At 46.1% G+C, this 26,862-nt stretch overlaps 2 protein-coding genes across 3 annotated transcripts in view; one reads left to right on the top strand and one right to left on the bottom strand.

Annotated features, from left to right (window-relative positions):
• The window catches only part of NPTN (neuroplastin), a 40,009-nt gene extending 34,343 nt beyond the window's left edge, over window positions 1-5,666 (top strand). Inside the window, exons 6-8 of one of the 2 annotated variants that reach the window (XM_041418403.1) lie at window positions 3,865-3,886; window positions 4,205-4,278; window positions 4,608-5,666. In XM_041418403.1, the coding sequence (XP_041274337.1) occupies window positions 3,865-3,886; window positions 4,205-4,265 (83 nt within the window). In that variant the 3' untranslated portion in view covers window positions 4,266-4,278; window positions 4,608-5,666. The remainder of the gene's footprint in view (window positions 1-3,864; window positions 3,887-4,204; window positions 4,279-4,607) is intronic. The other variant, XM_041418404.1, reaches the window with a different exon arrangement.
• Window positions 5,662-21,887, bottom strand: REC114 (REC114 meiotic recombination protein). Its single transcript, XM_041418405.1, has 6 exons — window positions 21,717-21,887; window positions 21,153-21,242; window positions 10,879-10,962; window positions 7,832-7,996; window positions 7,099-7,167; window positions 5,662-5,872 (listed from the first exon to the last, which is right to left on the bottom strand). Exons 1-6 carry the CDS (start codon window positions 21,885-21,887, stop codon window positions 5,711-5,713), a joined length of 741 nt encoding a protein of 246 aa, XP_041274339.1. The 3' UTR covers window positions 5,662-5,710.
• Between the last annotated feature and the right edge of the window lie 4,975 nt (window positions 21,888-26,862).

The following is a 26,862-nucleotide window of genomic DNA, read 5'->3' on the forward strand; positions in this document are numbered from 1 at the left end:
CGCTCCCTGTTCCCAGAGAGCAGCCAGGGGGGTGGCAGTGCCAGGGGGGCTGGCCACGTGCAGCTTCCGTGGCTGTGGGGGTGAGAGCTGCATGAGCGTGGCATGCCCTGGCACGTGGCTGCATGCCCGGCGCGAGGAGGTGCCAGCAGGGAATGCCAGGGTGCTGCCCTGGGCAGGGAGAGCAGGGAATGGCTTTGTTCTCTCCAGTACAGCTCGAGCTGCTTGGTTTCCATAGATCAGCCAGCACCACCTGAGTGTAGCCTAGCAAAGGTTGCTGAAGGAGTGGGCTTTCTGCTGTTGTTGCATCAAAATAGTCTAAAATCAGCACAGCCCCTGGCTTAAAGGGTGTTTTCTGGGGTAAGTAGAAAGTAAAAACCTCTTGGCTCCATTCCCCATAGGAATGGGATGGTTTGTACTTGTAAATCCAAAGCCTGGAGGTGACTGGGTTATAATATGTCCCTTTTCATTCTTCCCCTCTCATTCCTCAGCCTAATCCAAAGACTTCCCATAAATGTGTTTCTTCTCCTGGCTCTGCAGAAGCTCCATCCAAATCCCCACATTCTTTCTAACCCTCTTTTGCTTTTTTCTTGACTTTTCCTGTTCCTGCTATTACTGTAAGTAGTTGAAAGAAACAAACTGTTTTAACTGCAACCATTTACCTTTTGTAACCTGTGATTTTGGTGGGGTTTTTTTTCCCTTTTATGCACATCTTTCTCTCCCACACTTCAAATTCGTCAGGGTGAGCAGATTGTGAGGCAGGTACATAATGAGGCCATAGCCATCAGCTGTTCCCAGCAGCATTGCTGTATCCCCGTGGGAATGGACACAGGAGCCTGAGCTGTCACAGGCTCTGGCTGCTCCTTCAGAGCATTGAGGTGCTCCTGGATCCCTAGAAGTGCCCAAGGCCTCGTTGCACAGGGCTTGGAGCATCCTGGGATAGTGGAAGGTGTCCCTGCCCATGGCAGTGGGTGCCACTGGATGGGCTTTAGGGCCCCTTCCAACCCAAACCAGTCTGGGATTGATTCTTTGCAGGTTTTAAAGCATGAGCTCAGATGTAGAATCCCTTCAGAATCAAAAATTGGAATCTTAGTGCTGGAAGAACCCGCTTGTGTTTCATTTTTAACTTCCACCAGTCACAAGATGCTACCCAGGATTAATTTGATCCTAAAAATAAACTCTGTAGCTTTCCAAAGGCGGTGAAAGAAGCTGAGTGACATGTAAAATACCTTGTAAATTAAGGCTGAAAAATGGGAGGGGGGGCACAAAACACATTCCCATCCAAGTGGAGGAGCTAAGGGAGATCTACTTGTCATCATCTTCCAGTTTTAATTCCCAGATATTTTTGCCTGCAGGGATTGATTACCCGTGTCAAAGCCAAGCAGCACTTCTCCCATTTTGGCTCAGAATGTGCAGCTTTGGGACCCCGTGAAGCAGGTCATTCCATCCCTGAGGAAAGGCCTGGCTGTGGGTTACTGCTGTGCTCTGTAAGCAGGGGGGTTTTGTTACAGAGGAGTGCTGCAGGAGGGGCTCGGTGCTCAGTGGCCGCTCCGGCAGCGCTGGGGACGTTTCCCTGCCCTAGGTGCTACTGACTGTTCTAGAGCAGGGCTGTGGCATTAAAGCTTTGGGTGATATTGATCTTGTCGGTTACTATGACTTCTTTTTTTTTTTTTTCCCCCTTCAATTGCATCATACCCTTAAAAAATGGTGGTAAGTGAGAGCTCTGCATGCTTTGGAGTTTGTTTAACCTCCGCTTCAGTCTATACAATGCACAAGTCATAACGTTAACACTCTTGAAAACTTCCTCATTCACGTTCACAACTAATTTGGATTTCAGTTTGCTGTTTTGAACCTTTTCTTTAGTCTGATTTTGTACTGGTTTTTCTGTTGTTCTGTTGCCCCTGGTTTCGCTGAGGGTTCGGTCTGTGTCTGTACTGTACTGGGGATGCTTTGCCAGCACTTAACGGCTGACCAGGAATTTCCCTTGGTCTTTTTGTCTCTGGTTTAGGTTAGAGATGGGACAGGGAGGAGTGGTGGGGTTCCACCAAATAAAGTATTCCCAGTAGGCTTTTTTGTGGGATCTTCGTGAGGAATCACCGATGGCAGCCTTTATAAATTTGAAGCTGCTTTTTTTTTTTGTTTGTTTGGTTTTTTTGACAACACAAACTTGCTGATCTGAAACGGGCATTTAAATCTTTGAGCAGAGGAGGGAAAATGGTTATTTTGTAGCGAGTGTCCTCGGTGCAGTTTGCTATTGCTGAAGTCCAACCAAACAAACTCCCAAAGCAGTGGATGGTGCTTGTTGGAGCCGAGCTGGGTCTCAGAGGCAGCGCTGGCACTGGGGGCCGGGGCTCGCTGTCCCTCCCAGGCTCGTCCCGCCCGGAGCGCGGAGCTCGGCTGCTCTCGGATCCTTGATTCCCAGAGATGTTTGTGGAAGGAAGCCGTAGATTCCTCTGCTGTGCTTTGTGTTTGAGTACCTGATGTGTCTCTGTATATCTCACTGTATATACAACAGCACATTGATGTCTGGCTGTCCTTCCTAGTCCCAGTTCTCTGTACCGTGTCCGATAGTTACTGTTGCTGGTACTGGAATTCTGTGGACACCGGTGTGTCGCTAGTCTGTTACTTTGGCTGTAAAGCTCTTGGTTTGTGGTTAGTTCTTTATTTTTGAAGTATTTTTTGTTCTGGTCACTGTCTGTGCTAGCGGTGGCTTTGCCTCTCCGTTGCCTTGAGGGCCCAGGTGGAGTAATGTCCCCTCTCCCCGACATTACTCCTGGCGTGTGCTCATGCGGATGCCTACACTGTAAGACTGTAATTTCCATAACTGCTTCATGTGCACTAAGCACCCTTGTGGAATCCTGCTGAGAGTTTCTCAAAGACTTCCCTGAAAAATCCCTCCGGCACGAGGTGGGAACGGCAACTGTCAAGTGCCAAAACCAGCAGGGCCTGAATTGGTCCCCCCAAAATCCATCTGTGGGAGCATTGGGCTCCTGGATTGACTCTTGTACTGTTGTGTAAATGCATTTTTGTCTTCTGTACTACAGCGTGGGAGAAAACAGTGTTTGAGAATTCAAAAAAAAAAGCCCAATTGGTCGTGAGAGTTAATATGAAACATTTCCCATTGGCAGATTTCCCCCACCCCCAGCCAGTTCCTAAATGAGTTTTGCCAAGGGCCGTGGGCAGGATGATGCTGTCAGTCCTCTGCAGCTGCAGTGTGTCCGGAGGTGTCCCAGCACCCCGACTCCTCCTGGTGACATTGGATGCTGCTGCCCAAGGACCACGGTTGGGGCTGGAATCGAGTGTTCCCCTTCAGCCTCCTCCTAACCTGGTCGCTTCTAATTAAACATTGAGAAAAATGGGGAATGTAGAGGTTGTTTCATCTGTGGGGGAAAATGAGTGTGGGGTATTTACCCTCTATGGTATATACCAGGAGTTACCCATCAGCAGTGCAAAAACGGCTTAAAAATTAAAATACGTGTTAAAAAAAAAGTCAGTGCAAGCAAACATCCAGCAGGATTTTACAACTGAACCGTTGGTTTGTCTCCTCATCTATTTTTTATGAGATTGAACCACTGGAACTTGGGGACAAGATGAGTCTTGACCATGTTGCACCAATCTGTCCGCTACAGTTGCAGTCCTTCATGACCAGCATTCCAAGTGTTAACTAAACCCATTGAAGCAACATACCTGCCATTAAACCCGAATCCAGAGCAGTAACTCCATGATCCTTGCACTCCCGACTGGAATGGCCTTTGATGCTGTAGATAGATCAGTTTGCTGCTCGCGTTGCAGCCCCCTGCAAACACTGACTCTCTTTTTCTTTCCTTCCCTTGTCTCTGCCTGGGTGCATCGGGATTCTTGCTGCAGATGATGAACCAGCTGGGCCAATGTAAGTGTGTTTTCGGGAAAAAAATACTCTTTGGGTTAATCTGGGGGGTTGTGGGAGGTGATAAATCATAGGATTGATATTGCATGTGACATTACAGATGGTGTTGGACCTTCTGGTGTGTTTCTTAGCACTGGAGGAAAGAAAAGCAGCATCTTGGTAGAAAATAAATATTGTGCTAAAATGCAAAGTCTAAAACCGTGTTGTCTTCAGCCAGTTAAAGGGAGACCGGAACGCTGTTTACTGAAGTACAAATAACGTCCCTTTTTCCTGTACCCGTGACTGACTTTTGATGCCTTTCTCTCTCATCCCTTTCTGCAGGAAAACCAATTCTACAAACAATCACAAAGACAAAAACTTACGTCAGAGAAACACAAATTAAAAACGCTCATCATGTAAGTATTGCCTGCGCCCGGCCGGGAGCGGGCAGGCGCAGCCCTCGCGCCCGGAGCGCTGGGGGCGCGGCAGCAGAGCGTTCCCTGCCTTAAACATTCCCGCTGCGCCTCAGGGAGCGCGGGGGGGACCGCTCATTGATTTCCTCGGACAGGCGGCTGGTTTAAGGACCTGCTTGCCAAAATGTAGACAAAGCTGCCGAGCCCTCCAGACCGATTGGTGGAGCTGGGGCTGTCGGGAGCCGCGCCCCGGTGGGAGCGCGGGGATTGCAGGCTGCGGCGGCTCGCGCTGTTCACCATTGACTAGCACCTCTTTCTCGTTTCTTTTTTAGAGCTTTAAGTTTCTGAGAGACTGATGGCAATATGACCTGCTAAATTTAAGGGTTGGAACTCTTGGTTCTAGAACTCCAGTTCTGTCTGATTTCTTTTTTTTTCTTTCCTTTCCAAGTGAGCAACAATATGACTGTCTAACGCATGCCTTATTTAGCCTCTCCTGCAAGGATGACCTAGCCAGATGAATTTTAATAATGCTTCCGTGTAGAAGGTGTAAACTCTTTTGGGCTTGATGTGCTGTGAATGTTGCTTTTTTTTCCTCCTTTCCTCTCTTTACACGAGCAGTAGCCAGGCGGGTTCACGCATGCGCTGTTTTTTACTTCCTGTAGCTGTTAAATTCGGCACCGCTCAAACCGCACCGCTGCCATCTAGTGAGACTTCTTTTGTAAAGTACAGCAAAACTTAAAGATATATACAGTATATATTTATATTTGGGGGAGGGGAAACCAGAAGTCGTTGTGGTTCATTTTGAAGCTGCTGATATTCATTCCTTACTGTATGGCTGGAAGGAGGGAGTGATGCCGGGCCATTGGAGTTTCCTTAAGGGCTTTAACCATGGAGCGCGGGGTGTCCTGTTGGGCGTCGGGGCCGGGTGGTGCCAGGGGCTGCTGGTGGTGGTGGGATGCAGTTGGAAACAAAAACAAACCTTCAGTTTATAAATATATATATATGATTGCTTTTTAAGTGATTTTTTTTTTTTTTTTGTTAACTCATGTAAATTCTCAAATCCTTTTGCACTGATGTGTTTGACATATTCTTGTACATTCAATTCAGGCAAACTTTTATAATTTTCTTTTTTTTTTTTTTGGGGTTTTTTTTTTTTTTGGTTTAATGATGAAATGTTACAGCATGGTGATATTCTATGCAACTAGTTATTCCTCTTTAGTTTGACACTGTAATTTCTCATGATTTAAAGATTGTAGAAATAGACCTACCAGGGTTCTCACGATGTGCGTAACTGTAGCTGCATGAATTCGTGTTCCGTGTATTTGTTGAAGTGCAATGATGTATAAAAAGTGGATTCACCTGTTTTTAAAAATAAAACACCGACAAAAACCTCTGTAGGCCTTGTTTCTCAAGCTTTAATCAGCAGAGCCGTGCCTCATTCCTTGGCCAGCCTGTGCAGCTCCTTCTCCACGTCCTCCACGAAGGCTGGGAAGTGCTGGTCCATGAGGCAGAGGCGGATGAAGGGCCCCAGCTCGCGGGCGCTCCAGGCCGGGTGCCGCAGCGCCGGGGGCAGCTCCGGCCGCTGCCGCAGCACCGACTGCAACGCAAGGTGGGAAGGGGACCCTGAGCTGGGACACAAGGACACGGCCACAGCCCAGCCCTCCTGGGTGCTGGAGGAACGTGGAGCTGCCTGGGTTTGATGCTCTCAGGGTGCTATCAGTCAGCTGGGATTGCTGTGTGTGGGCTTTTCTCTGATGCCCAGGTGTGATTCCAGTGTAGCTGTTACACACTGTCAAATGCCCCTGCAATTATTTCAGTTGGAAATGGACCCTGGAAATGCCAATTTCCTGGGTACTGTGGCTTCCTGTGGGTATCCATCCTGTAATCAGTGTACACTCTATGAGCTGTACGTGCTGCCACGTGGATTGTGTAGGGATAACCAAGCGTGCACTTCCAAGCTTTTCATTTAGCCAAATGTCTTTTACAAGGCATGGGGCTTTTATGTTAAAACTTCCTTTTTATCCCTGTTTAATCCCCTCTCTCAGCTTTTTCCCGTGGTGGTGGGTGAACTCTGGGCATCGTGGCACTGGGGTTGGAATGAGGTGACCTCTGAGGTCCCTTCCAGTCCAACCCAGTCTGGGATTCTGTGCTCAGCCAACGACTACGAAGGAAGGGTAAGGAAGACAGAGAAGGACCTGCACTAAAGCAGAGTAGAAAAGAGCAGTTTTCTGCCCCTCTGCTCCTGCACTGGCCTGAATTCCCAGTAAATGAGCAATAGCTGACTTCCAGGTATCTACCCAGAACTGCTCAGTGAAGCTGTCCATGGAACATGGGGATGCTTTCCTGTGGGTCAGGGTTCAGAAGGGTCATGGGGAACCTCAGAGCCCCTGCCAGTGCCTAAAGGGGCTCCCAGAGAGCTGGAGAGGGACTTGGGACAAGGGAGAATGGCTTCCCACTGCCAGAGAGGAGGGTTAGATGGGATATTCTGTGATTCCATTGTTATTTTCAGGCTTCAGCTCTGATCTGCACAAGTCATTTCTGCAGAGTCAAACCAGTGCCAGAGCCATTCATTTGGATGTTGCCTCTGGGTATTTCTTTGCTCTCAGTGTGTCATTTGTTCCTATTCAAATGGGGTGATTACACCGCCAAACACCTTGTTCTGCTGCTTATTCCCTGGCTCTGGATCATTACACAGATCCAGTGTTTTGCTGGTGTAGTTCATGGCATCCCAACGTTCAGGGAAGGCATTTCCCAGATGGAATCTGAGACAGCTCATTCTCAGGCTCAGTTACAGACTCTAAACAGGAGATGTTTGTTTTTTACCTGTGCAAGCTGTGCTACAGATCTTCTCTCTCCAAGGCTTGTGCAGGAGTCTGGGAGAGTCTCATCTGGCTAGAAAATACCAAATGCAAATAAGGGCAGAGTGTGGGCATGTGCAGGGGGGGAAGCAGTTCCATTTTTAGCACTGACGGGAAGGGAATGTGCTCAGCTACCTTCTGCAGTAAAAAGACATCTTTTTATGGAACCTGCATGCACATCTGCTCCAGTCTTTAAAAATGAAAGACATGACAGTTTAACTACAGGCCTGTTAGCTCATGGCTAAACTGAAGTCACAAACAACTTCCTAGGAGTGACTCCAAAGAATGCTGTGGATGGATGCTCACAAGAGCACACTGCTTCTTTTCCATGGATCCAAATACCCAAGAGAGCAGAGATTTTGGAATAATCACCCTGGAAAATGCTGTCTGTGCCTTTTCCAGTTACCTCAGGACTTTATCTTGGAGAGGGGAAACGTTCTGTTCCTCCTGAGATTGCTTTTAGATGTGCCACGTTAGGGTCAAATAGTAAACGGGCAGCTGTAGCAGCTACTACCCCTGCAAAGCAGGAGCACACAGAAAGCAGCCAGGATCCAGGGTTACTTTGGGGCTCTGATCATTTCTTGCCCTGTACATTTCCCAGTTCCTGTTCCGTGCAGACAGTCTCACGGCTGTGAGAAACTGCCCGTGTCCAGCTCTCGCGGGCAGAGTGCCTGGTTGTGGGTGTGAGTGTCACTCACCGCGTGCTCGGTGTCCATGGCCTGGCTGTCCTGGCTGAGGCTCTGCTCCTCAGCCCCCTGCACCGCGACGTAGTCGCCGAGTTTCTGCACGCAGCTGCAGCAGTGCTCCTGCATCTCCTCCCTGCAGCTGCCTCCGAACTGCACGCGGAACATGCGGCACTCGTTCTGCTCAGAGCCACAGGGACGTCAGGTTAACTTGGAACCCCCTCCAACTGCTTGGATTAGATCCATATTTGTTGGAGTTGGGAATAGATTTGTGGAGAACTGTGCCAATTTAGAAACAAATAAACAAAATGCTGTATTTTCATTTTTTCCCAGCAGCTTAACCGGAAGACTGTGATTGCTGATTTGATAATCAAGGTGAAAATATGCAAGAAAAGGGTAAGTGATGCAGGGCCACCTGTCACTAATTCAAGGTTTAGCCAAGTGGACAAGCCTTGCCAGGACTCAGCTTTTACACGTAGCAGGAAAATTAACTTTTATTGTTGCTGCAGGTAGTATCCTGTATCCTGTAAGGCTGTGCCAGCTCTGCACAGTTATTTGTGACAAAAAACAACACAACAGTAAGCAGAAGTTAACTCTGGATCTGAACTAGAAATTCTGGGAATGGCATGTTCCAGTTAGGATTTATGTTCCTGATGCATCAAAGTCAGCCCTACCTGCTCTGCCTGTGTGGAGCTAAACCAACACGTTCAGTTTGGCTCTCACCTAAATGTTCCTTGAACAGAAACCAGCACGTTGAATAGGAGTGCAGGAAATTCAAATGCATTACTTCAAAGAGTGAAATGATACTAAAAATTACTGAAAACTCCCAGATAGCTCTGACCCCCCCAGAGCAGGTTGTTGGGCTGTGCCATAATAGATATTTTTAATAAGTGCCCCAGGTTGAGCAAAGTGCCCTGAAATGGGAATGGATCTATGGTGTGTGATAAGCTTGGCCTAAGCACCTTGAGCTGACGTAAGGGAGGTGCACATTCAGTGTTTAGAGAGTAAATTAATGGAACTTTCTGTTTGATCTTGAAACTTCAAATTTAAAAAACTTAACATACTAGAAAAGCAGCAGATTCTCCTTGACCCAGCCTGGCTTATTTAGGTCTTCATCTTCCCAAGGTTCCAACGTCAGCCCCATTTTCAATGCCCATTTTAATCCCACACTGCTGGAACACGAGGCCACCTCTCACTTTAAAGCTCCTGTCTCAGAGATGAGGCAGCTCTTCCTGACAGCCCCTGTGTTTACATGCCTGCTGCCTGGAGATGTTTGAATCCCATGACAAGATTTTTAGGGCAGGGTAAGCACAAAAGCCTGTCTCGGTGCTTTTTAAAGGGAAAAATGTCAAACTAATGTGAAGTGCAGCACTCATTTGGCAGTGCCCAGCTGGATTTGCCCTCATTAATTAAGGAACTGGGCAGCCTCTCAGAGCCAGGCAGTGCCAGGCAGGTGAGTTCTGATTTCAGTGACACAAAAGGAACTTGGCTGGAGTTTCCTTAGGACACTTTCAAAGAGCACTTGCTTGTTTAGATCCCCAAATCAATTTTGAGGCTGAGCTATTTGGACTCCCTTGGGTTTCTCACAAGGACTGTTAAATACTTCAGTTTGCAGTTCATAAACAACAGCGGACTTTGAAAATTAAACATTGTTCCTTTTGGAAAGAGAGCTGTGATATGTCAAGGTTTATAGCATAAACTGAGGAGGACTGGGCAGGCACACCTGAACCACACAGAGGCTGAAGTACTTGACATATCACAGCTCTCTGAGGACTGAGGACTGGGCAGGCACACCTGAACCACACAGAGGCTGAAGTATTAAAGAACCCTGATGTCATGGAATTGTTACATTTGTATCTCTTCCATGCTGGGGTGGGGGGCTGAGCCCGAGGAAAACAATATAAAGGGAAATTATTCATTGCAAAATTATTAAGAATAGTCATCTTGTTCCTGTTCATAGTTTCAAACTCATTCTGCTGGCCAAGAGCCCACAGTGCCCTACTGAAGCCCTATTTGAAGTGATGAGTAAGTTCCACTGTAAATGCAGCATTAATGACTTACAAAAATAAGGAGTACAAGATAAACCAGAAATTTGTCATAAAGATGAGCACAGAAGCTGCATCCATTGTTAGGATATAAAGTAGAGAAGCTGTGTGGTAAAACCACTGCAGCTGAAGTTGTGTGAATTTATGGTAAGGAAACACTGAGATGCACCAAATTAATTTCAGGCTGTTAAAATTCCTCCTTTCCTGAAGTGCCCCTCAGAGCTTTGAGTGATGTGATGTGAGTGTGATGTTGGTTTTGTCCTGCTGGTGAGGAGCAGCAGGATCCCTTGATGCTGCACTGGGGGACTGGCTCTGGTAACTGGGAAGGAGCAGCCTGCAGGTTCATCAGAACTAATTCCTGACCCAGCTGCCTTCAGCTTTTCCAGGTTTTCTAACAAGCTGATAGAAAGCAGAGTGCAGAGGTGTTTTGGTTTCAGGCATAACCTATGAATTTAAAACACTGAGATACTTACAAAGTATCAGAGTTAATCTGAGAACAAAAAACCCTAAACTTTTTACATAAATTGGTAATAAGAGGGTGCTGTTTGATTATTTAAAGGCAAACTAACCACTTGTCATCAGGAGAGCTGAGTGGGAGAGCAGAAACCCATGTCCATTTTGTTTCCTTGAGTACCAAATACCTTAACCACCAGCCTGCTGCTGCTGTGCCAGGAGCCACAAAATGGCTCAGTTATTGCTCCGTTAGAGAGTTTGTTTCCTGAAGTGCAGTCTGACTCAGAGGAATCTTGGAAGAGATTTGCTTCATCTTTTTGTTAGTTGTGGCAGATAGATTGGGAAATAAAACCAGTCTGGTGTTTTAGCAGCTAACTCTCAGAGAGCAGGCTGAAAACTCAATATTAGCAGTTACAAGAGATACCAATATTCAAACCGTTCTTGTTTAGTATCTAGAGTAAAAAAAATATTCTAATTTACACCTTCTAGTTGAATTTAGCCAGAAGGCAGAGGTTTTCTCCATCTGTGTTATGTGTTAGGAATGTTGCAAGCAGCTCAGCTCACCTTGGCCTGTGCCTGGAGCAGCAGGCACTCTGCTCTCCTCACTATCTTCAGCCACTTGTGGGAATCAATCAGGGAAAAGCCTTCCTGAAATAAAGCACAAACCAGTGGCCAGCAAACAGCAGCACCCAGGAGCACTTATTTAAGTTCTGAGATGTAATTAAAGCCCTAATGAAGATCAGTCACTGCAGCTAGGCAGTTTTTGGAGCTGTCAAACAACTGCACTGTGGAAGTTTCTCCACTCCAGGGATTAAATCCAATAACTACACCGTGTCCAATACGTTCTGATTTCCACAGCTGTGTGCATTTACATTCGTGCATGCTGTGGAACCCCCTGCAAAGCAGAATCAAGCAGCTGCGAGTGGAGCTCTGCGTGCTGAAGTTGCCCGGGAGGGCAGCAGAGGGCAGGCGAAGCCGGGGAATGGCACAGCCCCGCCTGCTGCGAGCCCGGGGAGGCCTCGGCTCCCGGTGCCGCTCAGGGAACCCGGCAGCAGCTTCGCTAATTGCATAAAGATGTTTTTATACTCCGATCGCATCGCTGTCAGGCTCTTCAAACTCGACAGGCTGCTCAGCCTCCTGTAAAAACACCACAGGAAAGTGGAAAACAACTGCAAAGCAACGGACGGTGTCTCCCAAGGCACTCGGAGCCATTACTTAGCAAAGTCCAGGGGAAAAGCCAAACAATGAATCAGTGTCAGGGCGGGAGGAAATCAGGCACCCGTGTTATCCAAACTCACAGTACTTTCAATGCCCAAGGGCCTGAGCCCAGGCTGCTTTCAAGGGGTCCTAAGGGTCAAACCCCACAGGTCACATCCATCCTGGTGGGTCCAGGCTCCAAAACCATCTGCCATTCTGTTTTGGAACAGGAATCACCTCAGTGACTGCTGCTTTACTGTGCTGGCACTGGCTTTACAGTCTCATGCGGCAACTGCACGTGGATTTTTAGCTGCATTTCACAGAGGAATCTCTCAAAAACCGTGAAGAGTTGAAGCAAAGGCAGAGTGGATCACAGACTCTGCTGTGAGAGCCTCCAGAATGCAGCCAGCAGGGAAGTACCGTTCCCAAAAGAGCTGGGGTCAGAGGGACAGGAGAATTGCCCTGTGTGCTGCAGAAGCAGCTGAGGGCCAGTCCCTTGCAGTGTCTCTGTGCACTGAACACACTCAAAGTGCCCTAAGGCAGGACGTGCTAAGCAGGAAAGGCCTAAAGGGCAGAAGAACAGGGAGAGATCACCTGGTGAGCAAGGGGGAGAGGCTGAACCAAGCCCCAAACGCTGTCAGTGAAGCAATTCCAAACCACTTTAAGTTGTGGCCACTTGTTCTGTTCACTTCAAGTAGTTTCTGTTTTGGAGACACACCAACTGTTTATTTAAATATAGCTATTCCCATATTCAGTCTGGTTTTACAGGGTTTTTCCTTCCACTGGAGATGAAGGTTGAACAAATGTTGTCTCCTTAAAATAATAACTCTTTTCAAAGAAATTATAGAAGGCAGTCACTGTTTAATTTTCCTACCAACTTTTTTTTTTTATGTTTCCCAGGTTCTTTTATATGTCCTGTTTCTGAGGTAAAACAAGTGGGAAAAACCAGCATTTGCAATTTTTATTTATGTACTCCTGATTACCCAACTCCAACCCTCAAATTGGATTTAACTGAAATAGAAATGGAACCGCTTTATTTTTAAAATCATTGTCCCCGTGTTCCCAGAATCACAGCCTGGTTTGGGTGGAGAGGCACCCTGAAGCCCTCGCAGTGGCACCCCCAGCCAGGGGCAGGGACACCTGCCGCTAGCCCAGGCTGCTGCAAGGCTGGCCGGGTCCCTGCAGGGCTGGGGCAGCTGCATGGCTCAGAGCAGCAAGAGGGAAGAACACAATGGACGTGTCCCTGACCTGCTCGAAGGCAGCAGGATCTGTGCCAGCACCCAGGAGCGGGGCGTGGGCAGGGCCCGGGAACTGCAAGGCAGTATTTTGGGATCACAGTCCTCTGTGCCTTCCCACAGGTGATGGACTGACCCTCGACACGCTCCGGGTGTGGGCGAGGGCACAGAGAAAAGCAGCGTTCCTTGTGGATTGGTGCTGCCACCAGGCTGCCGGAGCAGGGAACAGAGCGGCTGGTCCCCGTTCCCTCGAGCAGGCAGCGGCCACTTCAGCCAGCCAGGCACGGGCAAAGCCACAGGGCAGTGTAAGATTAATCAGAATATCCCCAAAATGCAGCCTGGAACGGGGCAGGGGCACGACAGCCCAAAAGTTCACCATGAGAGGAGAGAAACGGCAGCACTTTATGAAGTTTGGTCATCTATGTTCAGTCAGGCACATACCCCTGCTGTTCTCCATGACTGAACTTGTAACAAAAGTGGGGTAAAGGAAAACTCCTTCCTACATCTGTGACCAAAATCTAAGTTTCTCAGAGAGAGGATTGAGTACAATTAAGCTGAAGGGGAAAACAAAGCAAGATGTTTCCCAAATGTTTTGGAAGCGGGCAAGATGTGAGCACAGCTGCCACGAGGCAGGAGCCAGAAATGCTGATCCAGCCTCACAGCCACGGAGTCCAGCACTGACTGGGAAATACTTTTGTTCTGACTTCACATTTCAGCATTCAGAAACCTGCTGGGTAATGAGGGCTGGGAGCTGTGCTGGAAGGTGTTGTGTGCGATTTATGAATATTTTTTATTGTAGCATTTAGAAACCCTGTGGTGCTAAACAACACGGGAACAGATTATCTGTGTTTTGTTAGACTGCAGCCTGTCTGAAGGGAAAATGACTCTGTATCTAAGAAATGTTATTTGTGCAGCAGTTCAGCTGTGCTGCCTTGCATCACTTCGTTTGGGCTCACTCGTGCACAAGGCAGATGTTTCCAAACAAAACTCTCTGTAAACAACAGCTTAGGAGGAAAAGCTTTTTCTTGGTCACAAACATGGTCTAGTCTGAACTTAAATCACAACCAGTATGTAAAAAGACAAACTAAACCCGAGTGCTATAGACACATTCTGCAGTCTGGGCTGCCTCTTCTGCCAGGCCCATGAAATGCAAATCCAGCAGCTTGTTCTCCAGTTTACAGCTCAAGGAATGTATGGGCTGTATCATGCCATGGATGAGGACTGGGATGGGCATTTGCAGGAAAGGATGAGGTCAGCTTCTGACCTCATGCTTCCCCTTCTGGAATTCACTGGTGTGTTTTGGTTTTAACTGTTTTACTCGTCTGTAGGGATTTTTGAGGGTTTAATTCTTTTTTCTCTGGGGATTTTTCTAGTTTTTAGTTGTTATCTCTGTTTCTTTAGGGAGGTCTCAACACTGATAGGTGTTCTTCACACAGGATTGCAACTTCATGGGTTTTTTGGTTAAGGTTGGGATTGAATGGTAACACGGTATTTTTGTTTACTTGTTGATGTTTATGAGTTTTTATTTATGTTACAGTCTTTTGTTATAGTGTAGTATTTATGTTATAGTATTTCACTCAGATTCTATGCTGAGTGATGGTAACACTATTTAAAATGACCAAAGACAGTAAACATGAATAGCTTAGGAAATGAGGAAACTTCTTATTGTTGGCACTTACCTAATGGATGCTGACAAAGTGTTTTAAGGATGCTTTTGCTCCCCCCATATGAAGATACAACAGAATGATTAATATGTGCAGCATGCCACTGTGGCTGAGAACAAATGAAAAAGCTGGGGGAGTGTCTTAACAACTGTAATACTATAGTATAGTATATATGATAGTATATAGTATTCTTATTTATGTTATAGTATATAGTATAATATAGTACATGATATAGTACATTAGACTATAGTATACTACAGTGTTATGTACTATAGTATACTACTACATATAGTATATATAGTATAAAATGGTTACGTATTTTTTCAATAAGGTTTTTAAAGGATAAATTATTTAATTTAGAAATTAAATTATTTTTAATTCAATAATTAATTATTTGAATAATGAATTACTATAATTATTTGAATGCATGAATGAGTAGTGCACAGCTGCCAGCGTGGTGCTGCCTGGGAGAAGGGAAAAGCTACAGGCCTCAGACAACATCCTGCTTGCAGCACTGTGGCACTGGGCAGCACCATGGGGCACAATTCCCTGGAAAACAGAGCAATCTACCTCCAAAGTTTCCAGGGAGGCACCTGAGACAGCCCCTTCACCCCTGCCTTTCCCAGGGTAAGGCACCTCTACACAAGTGGGAGCAAACCTCGCCCAGCTCCGCTCGGGGAGCCTGGGCAGAAGGGATTTGGGAACGAGTTGTTGTGGGAAGGGCTGTGCTGTGCTGCTCTGAGCACCCTGCCAGCTCCTGCGGTGTCACCAAAGCCGCAGGGATGGCCGAAATGCCGTGCCACTCCTCCCAGGCACAGAGGGCACTGCCCACCTGTGTCAGCCTTGCGGAGCTGCGTGCGCTGGGACAGAGCCGGGATTCACTGTTGAAAGCTGTGTTGGGCTCAAATCCCCACATTTCTGACCTGTGGTATTGTGGATATCACTACAACTGAACACTTCTACTGCCTAACACCTTGCTTCTCCTTGGAAGTGCCTAACTCAGCCCCAGAGCAATGGTAGTGTTCTTTCCAGGTGTCCCCACAGTGACACACAGTGATCCTTCTGATCAAAACAGAAGCAGAGAGGGGAGCTCCAAGGACTGGGGATAACCATTCTCTCAGGACACAGGAAGATAAAGATGTGTGGGCAGGCAGGCACAAAAAGCTGGTGAATGATGTTCAAGAATTATACAGAAAGTTAAAGAACAGGCAAAACTGAGATGCTTCCAGAAAACTGGAGAAGGTGCTCACAGGTAAGTGGTGATCAATGGTGATCACTATAGTAAGGGTTAATAGGTTATTATAATTATTATATTAATAGGTTATTATAATAAAAAAGCTGCAAATGCTTGAAACATATAGATTCTAAATCAAATGCTTGCATAAATCTGAAAAATAGAAATTTCTAAGGCCTTACCTTTCCAAAAGAGAATGTGAGTTGCTATTTTACACTTTTTTCCTAGAATAAGCAGTTTTCTATTTAAAAGTACAAATTCTTCATTAATGACTGTAGAATAAAGTTGTGAAAATTAAACTTCTAATATCATTGCACTCCAGTCTTCATTACTACCTTGTAATACACCTGGAAGTAGAAATGTTTGTATCTATTTCCAATATTTAAGTAAGGCCAAATACATCAGGCTTGATACAATCAGCCATTATACAGTTTTTTTCCTAGAATAAGCAGTTTTCTATTTAAAAGTACAAATTCTTCATTAATGACTGTAGAATAAAGTTGTGAAAATTAAACTTCTAATATCATTGCACTCCAGTCTTCATTACTACCTTGTAATACACCTGGAAGTAGAAATTTTTCTACCCATTTCCAATACCTAAGTAAGGTCAAATACATCAGGCTTGATTTCTGCAGCTTGAGCTGTCTTGAAAATTGAGTCAAGATTAGAAGAGCCAACATGAACCACAAAAAAACCCCCAAAAAATCCCCAAACAAGCCAACCTGCAGAGCGAGGGAAGCACAGAGTTGTCCCTGCAAACATTTCCAACCCTACCAATCAAGGCAGAGACAGGAGTAAGGAATGAAAGGATGTTAAGCTTTGCAAGATCAGTTTTGGAGCCTCCATCCCTTATGTTGCTCTGTCTGTGTGTGGCAGAGAACACTCAGGGCTGCACTCTCTAAGCAGAGTGCTGGGTGTGCACATGGGCAGGGAGGGAGTACAGGACACACAGAGCCACCCCTGAGGGGACAAGGCAGAGAGTGGCTCTGGCCAAAGTGCAGACACTGCCTGCAGGAGCAGGGCTCTGGCTGGGCACAGCCCACAGCCCCTGACAGCAAAGGCAGGCCCTTAGCTCAGCACAAACCTCCACACCTCAGTGACAGCCTGAGCTCTTTTGGGGTTTTTCCCCAGTGACACAGAGAGGGGAACTGGATGCTCAGGGATGAGCTGGCTGAAGCTCTTCAGGTGTCCCACTAATGTATTCTTTCATTCTCAGTATAAAATATGTACTTCCTGGACTGATAGCACACATTAAACTCTAGGGTAAATACACTTCATCAACAGACATCACTAATCTAAAAAAAATTAAAAATTCTAAGAGCTTAGGTTTAGGAGAATTGGGGCAAGAGAAAAGGAAAGAGAAGGAGCCCTTGACATGGAACAGAAATGGGAAAGCTGATGCAGAAGGATACTCTCAGCTTGTCCAAAACAATCATGTCAACAGCACAGGTTGAAATAAACAAACTGAAATTGAGATTTTTGAACTGCAATTGTGGTACTAAATAATCCAACAAAACTTTAATAAAAGAACAACCTTCTGTGGCTTTGCAGGGCTCCACCACAAAGCAGCATTAGCAACCTGCTCACTGCCCAGCTCTCTGTCAGGAGCCCTCATTTATTGCACAGGGACCAGCTCTGCCCAGGGCACTGCTGTGAATCTCATCTGCAAAATTTGGTGCCTGAGTTTCAGGCACTGCAAAGAGAGCATCAGGAACATGAGGATGCCTGCTGAATGCTTGCCTAATTAATGAGTTAGAATCTACTGTACCCTAAGCACTGGTAGCTTATTGGAAGTCATGAGGGGACCAGGAGGGCACTGAGGACATTTAGTCTACACTTCAAAAGAGCAGGTCACAAATCAATTACTCTGGATTAATTTTATCCTATTAAGTAAGTCCTCTTCACAATTTCAATTTGTTTCATTTGTAGGACATTATGAATTCTAGCACCAGAAATAATTGCACTGAATAAAACACCAAAATATAATTTCCATGATGTGTTGATAGACAGGGGAAAGGAAATAAGAGTTGTGGTAAATGGAACATGATGTGTCTTGAGCATGGCCAGAAATTACCAGAGATGCTGTTGAGATATTCCTGTAAAATTCCATTGACTACAGTAGACAAGAATGAGGTTTTTCTACCATCAAATATGCAGTCTGTTAAACAACACTGCAGTAAAAAACAGCTCCTAAAATACATTATGCAATTTAATTCCAGATGAAGAATTTGGTTTAAAAAATAATAAAATAAAACAAACCAAAACACTCTTTAATTTGCATTACGCATCAGAGATTTTTATGTTCCATGCTCTGAAGTTCCATTTACCTCCTCTTCACTCCATTACACAAGGAGTAGATGGTATTTCAAAAGGAAAACAGTTGTTTCTGTATTTATTAAAAACAACAGTTGTTAGGATATGTGAATGTTTTATTGCTATTTTATAAATATTGTTCTTAGAAACGGATCATAAAAGAGCCAGTGGGCCCTAAGGAAAAGGTTCCTTAACTTTCCTACTTCAATAAAATTAAAAGGACTAAGAGAATATGTAAGTACACCCATCACAGACAAAATATTTTGATAGCCATCAGAAACACTTGAATGTTGTTCCTACTATGGATATTGATCCAGCCATCAGCAAAACAGAAATTTTTCTTCACAACTCTTTCAGTTTCGTGCAAATGTTGTTCATGGGTGAGAAACAGAAAAAGAAAACCCCTTTTATTATTCATCAATGAAAATGTTGCAAAAATTGAAGTTCTGCAGGTTGAGAAGGAAGTGTGTCCCTGTGACCCAGATCTTGTTCCTGCTCAGAGGTACAAAGCTCCAATAATTGTTATCCAGCTCCCTCAAACCAGGAGCCTGGAGCACATCAAAAGGGCTGAAAAGCAGGGATTAGGAGCTAGATCAAAAGACAAGGCATCAACAGTTTAAAGGATGCAGTTCTGTGAGTACACCAGAGGGAATTTCAACTGAAGGCAGCACACAGGTGTGGGGGGACACCGTGGCAATCCAGGGGACACAGCCCAGGCCAGGCCAGCAAGGGGAAATGAGAGCACAAGTGAAATCGTGCCACCAGCTGCAGCATTCCATCCAAGCTGATGCATTCCCTGTGGAGCAGGAGCTGTGCATGATCCCCTCTGACAGAACAGGATAATGGACCCCCAGTGAGTGGATCTGGAGTGTGACAGGCTCCAGGCATGGGCTGTTTGTGCCAGGTTTGTGACAGCACTGACAGCTGCAGCTGGAGGGAGATGGAACCACAGGGATTAACCACTTCTGATGATTTCTGCAGCAGAAATACAGCCTGAGCAGCACTGCAAGTTGGTTTGTTGTTATGTGGCATCTCGGGAAGGAGTTTGCAAAATGCCCCAGCCCTGGAAGGGCTCAAGAACAGGCTGGATGCAGCTCTGAGCACCCTGGGACAGTGCAAGTGTCCCTGCCCGTGGCACTGGATGAGCTGTCAGGTCCCTCCCAGCCCAAACCATGCTGGGATTCTATGAAAACGAGCACGTGGGCTATTTGGTGGCGTTTCAGCCACTCAGGTCTGTTGAAGAGGACAAGTGGGAGGACTGCAGCTGCTCCAGTCTCAGAAACACACAGCCCCAGTACACACCAGTCCCACCAGTTCAGTCCTGCAGGCACAGAACACGCCTGTGCCACCAGCCCAGACACTCCTGCCCAAAGAGCTGTACCCAAAGCAATCAACAGGCTGTACAACCAACTTTATGGAACTTTTCTTTAACAAATTCTCAATGTCAGTGTGTCAACTTTAAGGCTGGCACAGAAGCATTGCCAAAAGAAATGTCTGAAATAAACCAAAACAACTTTAACTTTTAACAAATTCTCAATGTCAGTGTGTCAACTTTAAGGCTGGCACAGAAGCATTGCCAAAAGAAATGTCTGAAATAAACCAACATTTTTTTTTCTTTTGAACTCTCAGCACTCTATTTTGGTCACATCTACCAAGCATGTCTGTTCCACCTCTCCTGCACTGTGTGATAGCTCCCACAGTATCTCAGTGTCTCTTAGAAGCTGGAACAGTCCTGACAGATCCCAGAAATTCCTCATCTGGCATTTCAAGCAAAGCAGCTGCCTGAAAGCTTCACTGGCCGCTAAACACAAGAGCTGCAAGAAAGTGCTTTTCTCAGCCAAGTTTTTAGCAGCTTTTCTGATCCCTCCTCCTTCCCCACAGCACACTTTTATCTGCCCTGTTACTTGCCAGGTTCAGCCAAGTCTTTGAAGGGCTGCAGCTTTGGGTTGTGCCTCTTCTGCACTTGGGTTAGTTATCAGAAGTTGCTGTTAGCTTTTATGTGTTTACTTCAAGGACTTCCAGAGGAATGTCAGTCACTGGTCACTACCAGGAACAGCACTGGGAACAGGAGCATCCTGCACTGAGGCATTCCAAGCAGAATGTGGTAAGGGATGGCAGCAAGTCTCATTTCCATCCACATTTTCAAAACCTCTTTCCTTTTTCTTATTCAACACAACAGTTAAAGTACTTTCCATGGTCCCTTTTCACCCTGTCCTCCCTAAATGAGCTGAGGGCATCCACAGCAGCAGCTCTCTGTTAGCTCCTGCATTAACTATTCAGTGTTCCTAGCACACAGGCCAAAAAATTCAAGGGAATCCATGGTTGTCCCCTACACTTCAATTTCTATAAGTTTATGACCCTTTAAGAGGCACAGTAAAAACTAATTTATAAGCTTATACATATTTAAAGCTGCAACACAGTCTCTTATACATTCTGTTAAAAAAGCTTTGCTATCTTTACACTGCAGCATCTTCCAGTGGTTTGTAATACCTTTCTAACACATTTATCAGCCAGTTCCTCCTGGTTATCACCACTGAGTACTGGTGATGTGCCCTGAACACACTTCATTCCACCTTCCAGCAAGGTCCTCTGTGTCAGAGCATCAAATCCACTCCTTCCAGACACAATTTTCCTTTTGGTGTCGTTGCAGTGTCTTTAGTTTAGTAGCTGGTTATGCTTAAGCAAGTGCAGGCTACAGGAAAACCAGCTGACACAAGTTTGGATTTTGTCTCCAGGGATCTTATTTTGTATGTTAAATCTCATCATCCAGCACAGACAATACAAACCCTTTGATAAACCAGATTGTCAAACCAAAGTACTAGCAGGCAAGCAGTCAGCTGGACCACACAGCAAATTATAGTTTCACCTATTTCTAAACAGTGTATTTTCCTGTTTGCTTAGTCAGAAGAATCATGGGAAAAAAAAACCCAAATATCTTTCAACATCAGCAACACTTAACATTACCTCTTAATCTAGATTTTTAGAACTTCAGAAGAGATGTTGATCCACAGCAGGAAATACTGCATTTAGTATTATTCTGATAAATGTGAAGGGAAAGCAGCACATGAGAATTACCATGAGCAAAACCAAATTGACAGTTCCCACTCAGTGGGAGAGATGAAGCTGAGAAAAGAAACCAAGTTAATACTGATGGTAATATGAAGGAAAAATGTCCATTAGACATGACAAACTTACCAGCACTGTTCGCCCTTGGGAAATAAAGAAATGGCCAGACTCCACAATGGTAAGGACAAGAGGGCCTGATTCTTCATTTGATTCAAACACCTTTAAAAAGACAGAAAAAGGAAAATCTGGCCCTGCAAGCACAGAATCTACAATTCCCATTTCTAGTGCCAAATAAAAGGTCTCAAACGTGCTGTTAGAAGCCAGGTGTGTAATCCCTGTCTCACTAATGCAACTTATCCTTCACTCTCACAGACAGGAAGCACATTAAATAATTTTTTTTTCACTAATTATACCTCCATATACAGATTTAACTACTTGGGACAACCCTCTGGATTCTTCCACCTTCATCTCTAGATTTTAATACCACAGGTTACTGCTGAATGAAGGAATTTTAGAAAGTGGGCCACTAACACTCTGATGTGTTGTCATTAATAATTCATGAAGCAAAGTCTCTCCCGATTCCTGCTCTAGACTCGCAAAAAGACACCTGAAAGACCTCATTTATTCGTGTTTGCCTCACAGCAGACTCAGTTACCCCACCCCGTCCCACCACCCTCCCCGCGCCGCCGGCACCTTCCAAGAGGTGTTTTGCCCCTCATCGTCACCGTCCTTCGGGGGGAGGAAGCGACCGTAGCGCTTCAAGGGCCACACTGTGGCGCTACCGAGGAGGGAGGTGTCGCCGGCGCTGCCCGGAGCCGAAGCCAGCCCAGGCTGGGAGCCACGACTGCTGCCAGCCGCCGCCATCCCGCGCTGAGGGGCTCGGGGGGGTTGAGGGCGTTGAGGGCTCTGAGGGCTCTGAGGGGCGGTGGCGGGCAGCGCGCGGGAAGCAGGAGCCAATAGGAAGACGGAGAGGGCGAGCGGCGGGAATTGTTGTCCAATCAGCGCGAGGCGCGAGGGGGCTCGCGCCGCATCTTCGTGGCGACGCGTCCTTGTGAGGTGCGGTCGTTTTTTTCGCTTCAGCGATGCCGCGCACAGCTCCTGGCTCCCTCCTCTCTTTCTTCGCCTTCCTTTTCTTCTTCTTCCTCTCCCGCTCCGAGGGCAGCATGGCTACAGCCTCTCCCTGCTCCCAAGCAGCCCCTGGCCGTGCCGATGTGGCGGGTCCGCCCGTCGGCGCTGAGGGGAGAGAAGAGCGCGGAGGCCGTGGCCGCCATTTTGTGGCGTGAGGGAGCGCGGTCGGAGCTGCGCAGCAAGGAGGAGGGCGAGGATGTGAAGCTCTCGCTGTCTGTCACTGCCCCTGTGACATGCCCGTGGAACCTGGCCAAGATGTCAGCATGCATCCTTCCTCAGGTAGAATATGACAAGTCCCTGTAAAAATGCTGTCCTACACTCTCAGTTCCCTTTCTATTTTTTGGTGGCGTTCGCTTCCTAAAGTTGCCACAGGGGTTTTTGTGGTACCTGAATTGTTCCGTCAAAAAAGCTGTTTTCAATGTGTGTGATGGTTTTAGCCAGAGTAAGCAAACAACTGGATTAATAAATCACAATTGCACTCTCCTCCCATTTCAGCTATTAGGTGCTTCTACAACGTTCTAATGCTGTACTTCCCTTGGACAAGGAGTGATGGTGACATAACTGCACTTTGGTGTTCCATTTATAGTACATACCTCGGCTCATTAACGATAAAAATGCACATGAGCTGGTTGAGGACACTGAGGGGGCCCAGAGGAGCCAGGGACCATTCAGGAGTGCCCCAAATGGGCTGGTGGATGCCCATCACCATGAGTTAAGCCATCCCCTGCCCTGAGGGTGCCATCCCAGTACCTTTAATCCCTGTTCTTGCATTGCCCACTGCAATGCAATACACCTGGCCAAGATGAAACTTGGGTATATATAAGCAGAAAAAATAAGTTTATGGCTTTTTTTTTGCTGCTTTTCTTTACCTGTATGCTTTGCATTGATGTTGTTGTGTTGGCTGATATAAATAAAATTAAATAACTACTGTCTCATCTGAAGTAAATCCTTCAGGGATGAGGTTAACCTATTAAACTGTGATGGTTTAATCTACATGGTTTAATCTAGATGGTTTAATTAGAAAATATTAGATTGACATTTATGTCCTGTGGCCCTTGTGTTTTTCATCTGATGCTGCACCCGAGAGCCAGTTTGGCATCCAAGGAGCTATTTCCAAAATAAACAATTTTACAGAGTTTCCAAAAGGGAGGTGTTTATCTAAGCATTTTGCAGATAGGGAAAGGCAGAAAGGCATTAAGTGACTTGACAAGGTCATCCAGAGACATCAGTAATGAAACAGGGAATACAGCGTGGGCTTCCCAGCTGCCAGTTGCCTTCTCTAATCACTGCTTCCCCACGAGGCTTTCTCAAATTGTGCTTGTCAAACGTTCAGAATTTGCTAGTAGACTTGGGACTTTCTTGGAATCTATAGAAGCTGAACATTTTTGTCAGAGAAAAATGTTATGAGTACAGCTAGGTAAAATATTTTCCCCTATTTTAGCTGGAAACTGTTTGCAGCATTTATTTTCTGTGGAAAACAGTTTCCAGTGTCTGTTTTCCAAGACTGATTTTTGGCTTCTGCATGAACAAAACAAAAACTTAATATTTTACTAAAGCAAAAATGTCAAGGTATGTGTTTGAGAGAGGCAGATGGAAACCAAGAGCACCAGATACTTCAGTCTCCTCATAGATATTTGCTCTGCTTGTTTACTTCTACTTTTTTGGACATGAATGTGTGATTTTACATAGAAATATATATATAAAGTCAAATGAGCATTGTGTTGAGACCAATACACAAGCCTTTGCAGATTCTAATTTCCTTGGGGAAGTGCACGATTAGCTCTGGATTGAGAGAGTAAACATAGAGGAGAATGGTTAAAATGTGTTTTGATTTTTAAATTTTTTTTTTGGTAAAAGGCTAGAGAAGCTGCCAGTTTTTAAAAATTATGGAATAAAATGTAGAAGAAAGAGACAAGTAAAAGCTGTCAGGAGACTGACAGGTTAAAATGTGTTTCATCAGAGATGAGATGGCAAATCCCATCTAGATGCCAAGGGTTTGTCACTGTTGTGTGCTTCAGGTTTGCCTCAGACTTCACAGGCTGCAGTGGCACAAGTTAATTTTCTCACTGCAGAAGTATCTTCTGTAAATAAATTAGAGAAACTGCCAAAAGCAGAGCTCTCAGTGCAGGGACACAGATCCCTCCTCAGACCATGTGGGTTTGATAATGTGCTGATAATTGTTAGATGTACTGCTGTCCATTCTGCTACCGGGTGTTTTGCTGAACAATCTCCATTATTGATTTTTAATAATAATTGTGATGATAACAGCAGCAATTAAATCACATCAGCGTGACTTTATTGTCAAGTGTGAGCACAGATTTGCCACAAGTGCTGGGGATGGACTGGAGGAACTCACAGGAATTAGGCAAATAATGTATCAACACCATCGAGGGTGCCAGATGCACGAAATGGATCTAAATGAGCAACAAAAGGTGCTTTTTAGCAATTCTGGAGCTTCCCTGTGGTCCTGACCACTTCCCATCTGCTTCTGCCCAGCTGCCTTCAAGGCACGAGTGGGGTTCCTCACAGTGGCATAAATCATAGGCTAGTGAAAACATTCTGTTCAGAAGATCTGATTTATTGCTTTGATTGCTGTAATAATTAGTGCTGTCTCGTGCTTTAGTTGCTTTGTTAGTAGTTGTGGTATTTCCCCAGGTTCATTGCATTAATTAACGTTTCACAGAGTTGTTCTTGCTTTCCTTGGTATGTGCTCTGCGGGCAGCAGCCTCCCTGCCCAGATCTCTCAGTGCTGATGAAATCACAGCATCTCTGCTTACTGCACAGCACTTCTGTACCCTGCTCTCCCCAAAACACCTCGTCCAGTCCTGTCAGCATGACTCAGCCTGGGGGCAGATGAGCTCCGAGCTTCCTTACTCACAAATTGGAAGCAAGGCCCTGGTGTTGTTGTGGTTCATGGCCTCTGCTGACCTGGGGACTGTCACATACTCACCTGTGGGAACTGCAGGCACTGAATTTTACTCGTCACTTTTATGCTGTTGCACTTTTTCCTTGATAAAATCTACCCCTTTACAATAAGCTTTACGTTTTCAAGTGAAAATCTGGGACCACATTAATGTGTTTCTGATGTCTTGTACTGCAAGTATCAGTGTAAGGTAGAAGTAAAGTCTGATGGCTTGTGTTTGGCACCCACAGAATCCCAGAATGGTGTGGGTTGGAAGGGTCCTTCAAGCCCACCCACTGTCCCCCCTGCCATGGGCAGTGACACCTTCCACTATCCCAGGGTGCTCCAAGCCCCAGTGTTCATCCTGGCCTTGGACACTGCCAGGGATCCAGGGACAGCCACAGCTGCTCTGGAAAAAATTCATTCCTACTATCCCATCAAACCCTGCCTCTGGCAGTTTAAAACCATTGCCTCCTGTCCTGGCACTGCCTGCCTGTACAACACCTCCCTCTGTTTTTTATGAGCCTCCTTCAGGCCCTGGCAGGGGCTCTGAGCTCTCCCTGAGCCTTCTCCTCTCCAGGTGAGCACCCCCAGCTCTCCCAGCCTGGCTCCAGAGCAGAGGGGCTCCACCCTCAGAGCCTCTCCATGGCCTCCTCTGGGCTGGCTCCAGCAGCCTCAGTCTGTAGTGTGCTGAGGACCCCAAGTAATGTGCAGTTATACTTCACAGACTCTTTCCTGTGACAATATCAAGATTAAGATTGGATGGAGAATCCACCTTTCAAGCACCATGAGCTCCCAGCTGAGTGTTTTCCATTATCCTTTCTATTTTCAGAAGTTACTCAGTTGTAGTGTGTCTCCAAAGATTGAGCCCATAAGCTCACATCTTGTTTCTGTTTATCTAGGGGATGACATTCCTAACTTGTCAAATATCACATTCCTCAGTGACACCTTCGCTGGGTGATCTTTAAGATCCCTTCCAACCCAAACCATTCTGTGCTCCTGTGATCTTACTCCCCAGATGGCATAACTTGTGTTTGAGCTTGAGAGGGCAGCTGTGGAAGCCCCCAAAGCAGAGCCTGTTCTGGACACACAGACAGAGGAGCCATGCGGGTCTGTGGATCGTGCTTATCGCAGCCATGGGCTGTGCTGGACTGTTTCAAACAGAGCCAGAGGCTGGGAACAGCTCGGTGGCCAGAGATGCCCCAAAGCTTTATCTCCTGAGGTCTGTGTGGCAGGGAGGGACGAGCCCTGCGCCAGGCCTTTGGTGAGCAGGTGCTGGGGACAGAAAGCAGAGATGTCCTCTGTCCCTCAGTCAGCAGGGACACGCCGAAGCCAGCGTGACGCCCTGGCTTCGTGGGGCCTTTGACCTCCTTGTGTGATTGGAGACTGCTGCATAAAGTGTTGCACTTTTTCCAGGGAAGGTCACATTTGTTCAAAACATAATTTATTTGCATTTCCTTTATTTCCTTGTAGATTGTCTAACTTTAGCACTCGGGGCACAGATGAAGGAGCTGCTGCCTCACAGATTTTCCATTTACATAAAAACCCCACCCACAAACACCCTTCACTGTCAGTGCATCCATTTTGCTGAGTGCTTTTCATTTTCCATGACCTTGAAAACATGAGGACGTTTATTAATTAATTCAGATTTACAGCTGGGTGGAGGGGAGAATTGCAGATTGGAGATAAGCAATTTGTTGTGTGCCCCTTATTTGATGAGGATTGTAGGAGAAGTAGTCCAAGCCATTGCCAGGACTTCCCATCACAATCAACTCTGTTTTTCATTTAACCACTGGATGAAGAGTGACC

This window comes from Onychostruthus taczanowskii, unplaced genomic scaffold, assembly GCF_017590055.1.
Source record: "Onychostruthus taczanowskii isolate IOZ18803 unplaced genomic scaffold, ASM1759005v1 scaffold6, whole genome shotgun sequence".
NCBI classification, from domain to species: Eukaryota; Metazoa; Chordata; class Aves; order Passeriformes; family Passeridae; genus Onychostruthus; species Onychostruthus taczanowskii.

Bases quoted from the DNA above. Each gene is read 5' to 3' on its own strand.
- REC114 (XM_041418405.1), bottom strand. From the start codon at position 21,887: ATGGCGGCGGCTGGCAGCAGTCGTGGCTCCCAGCCTGGGCTGGCTTCG. The intron at 7,997-10,878 runs GTGAGCTGAGCT...GGCTCTGAGCAG, and splicing joins TGCTCCAGGCACAGGCCAAG to AACGAGTGCCGCATGTTCCG. The intron at 7,168-7,831 runs GTGAGTGACACT...GGTATTTTCTAG, and splicing joins CCATGGACACCGAGCACGCG to CCAGATGAGACTCTCCCAGA.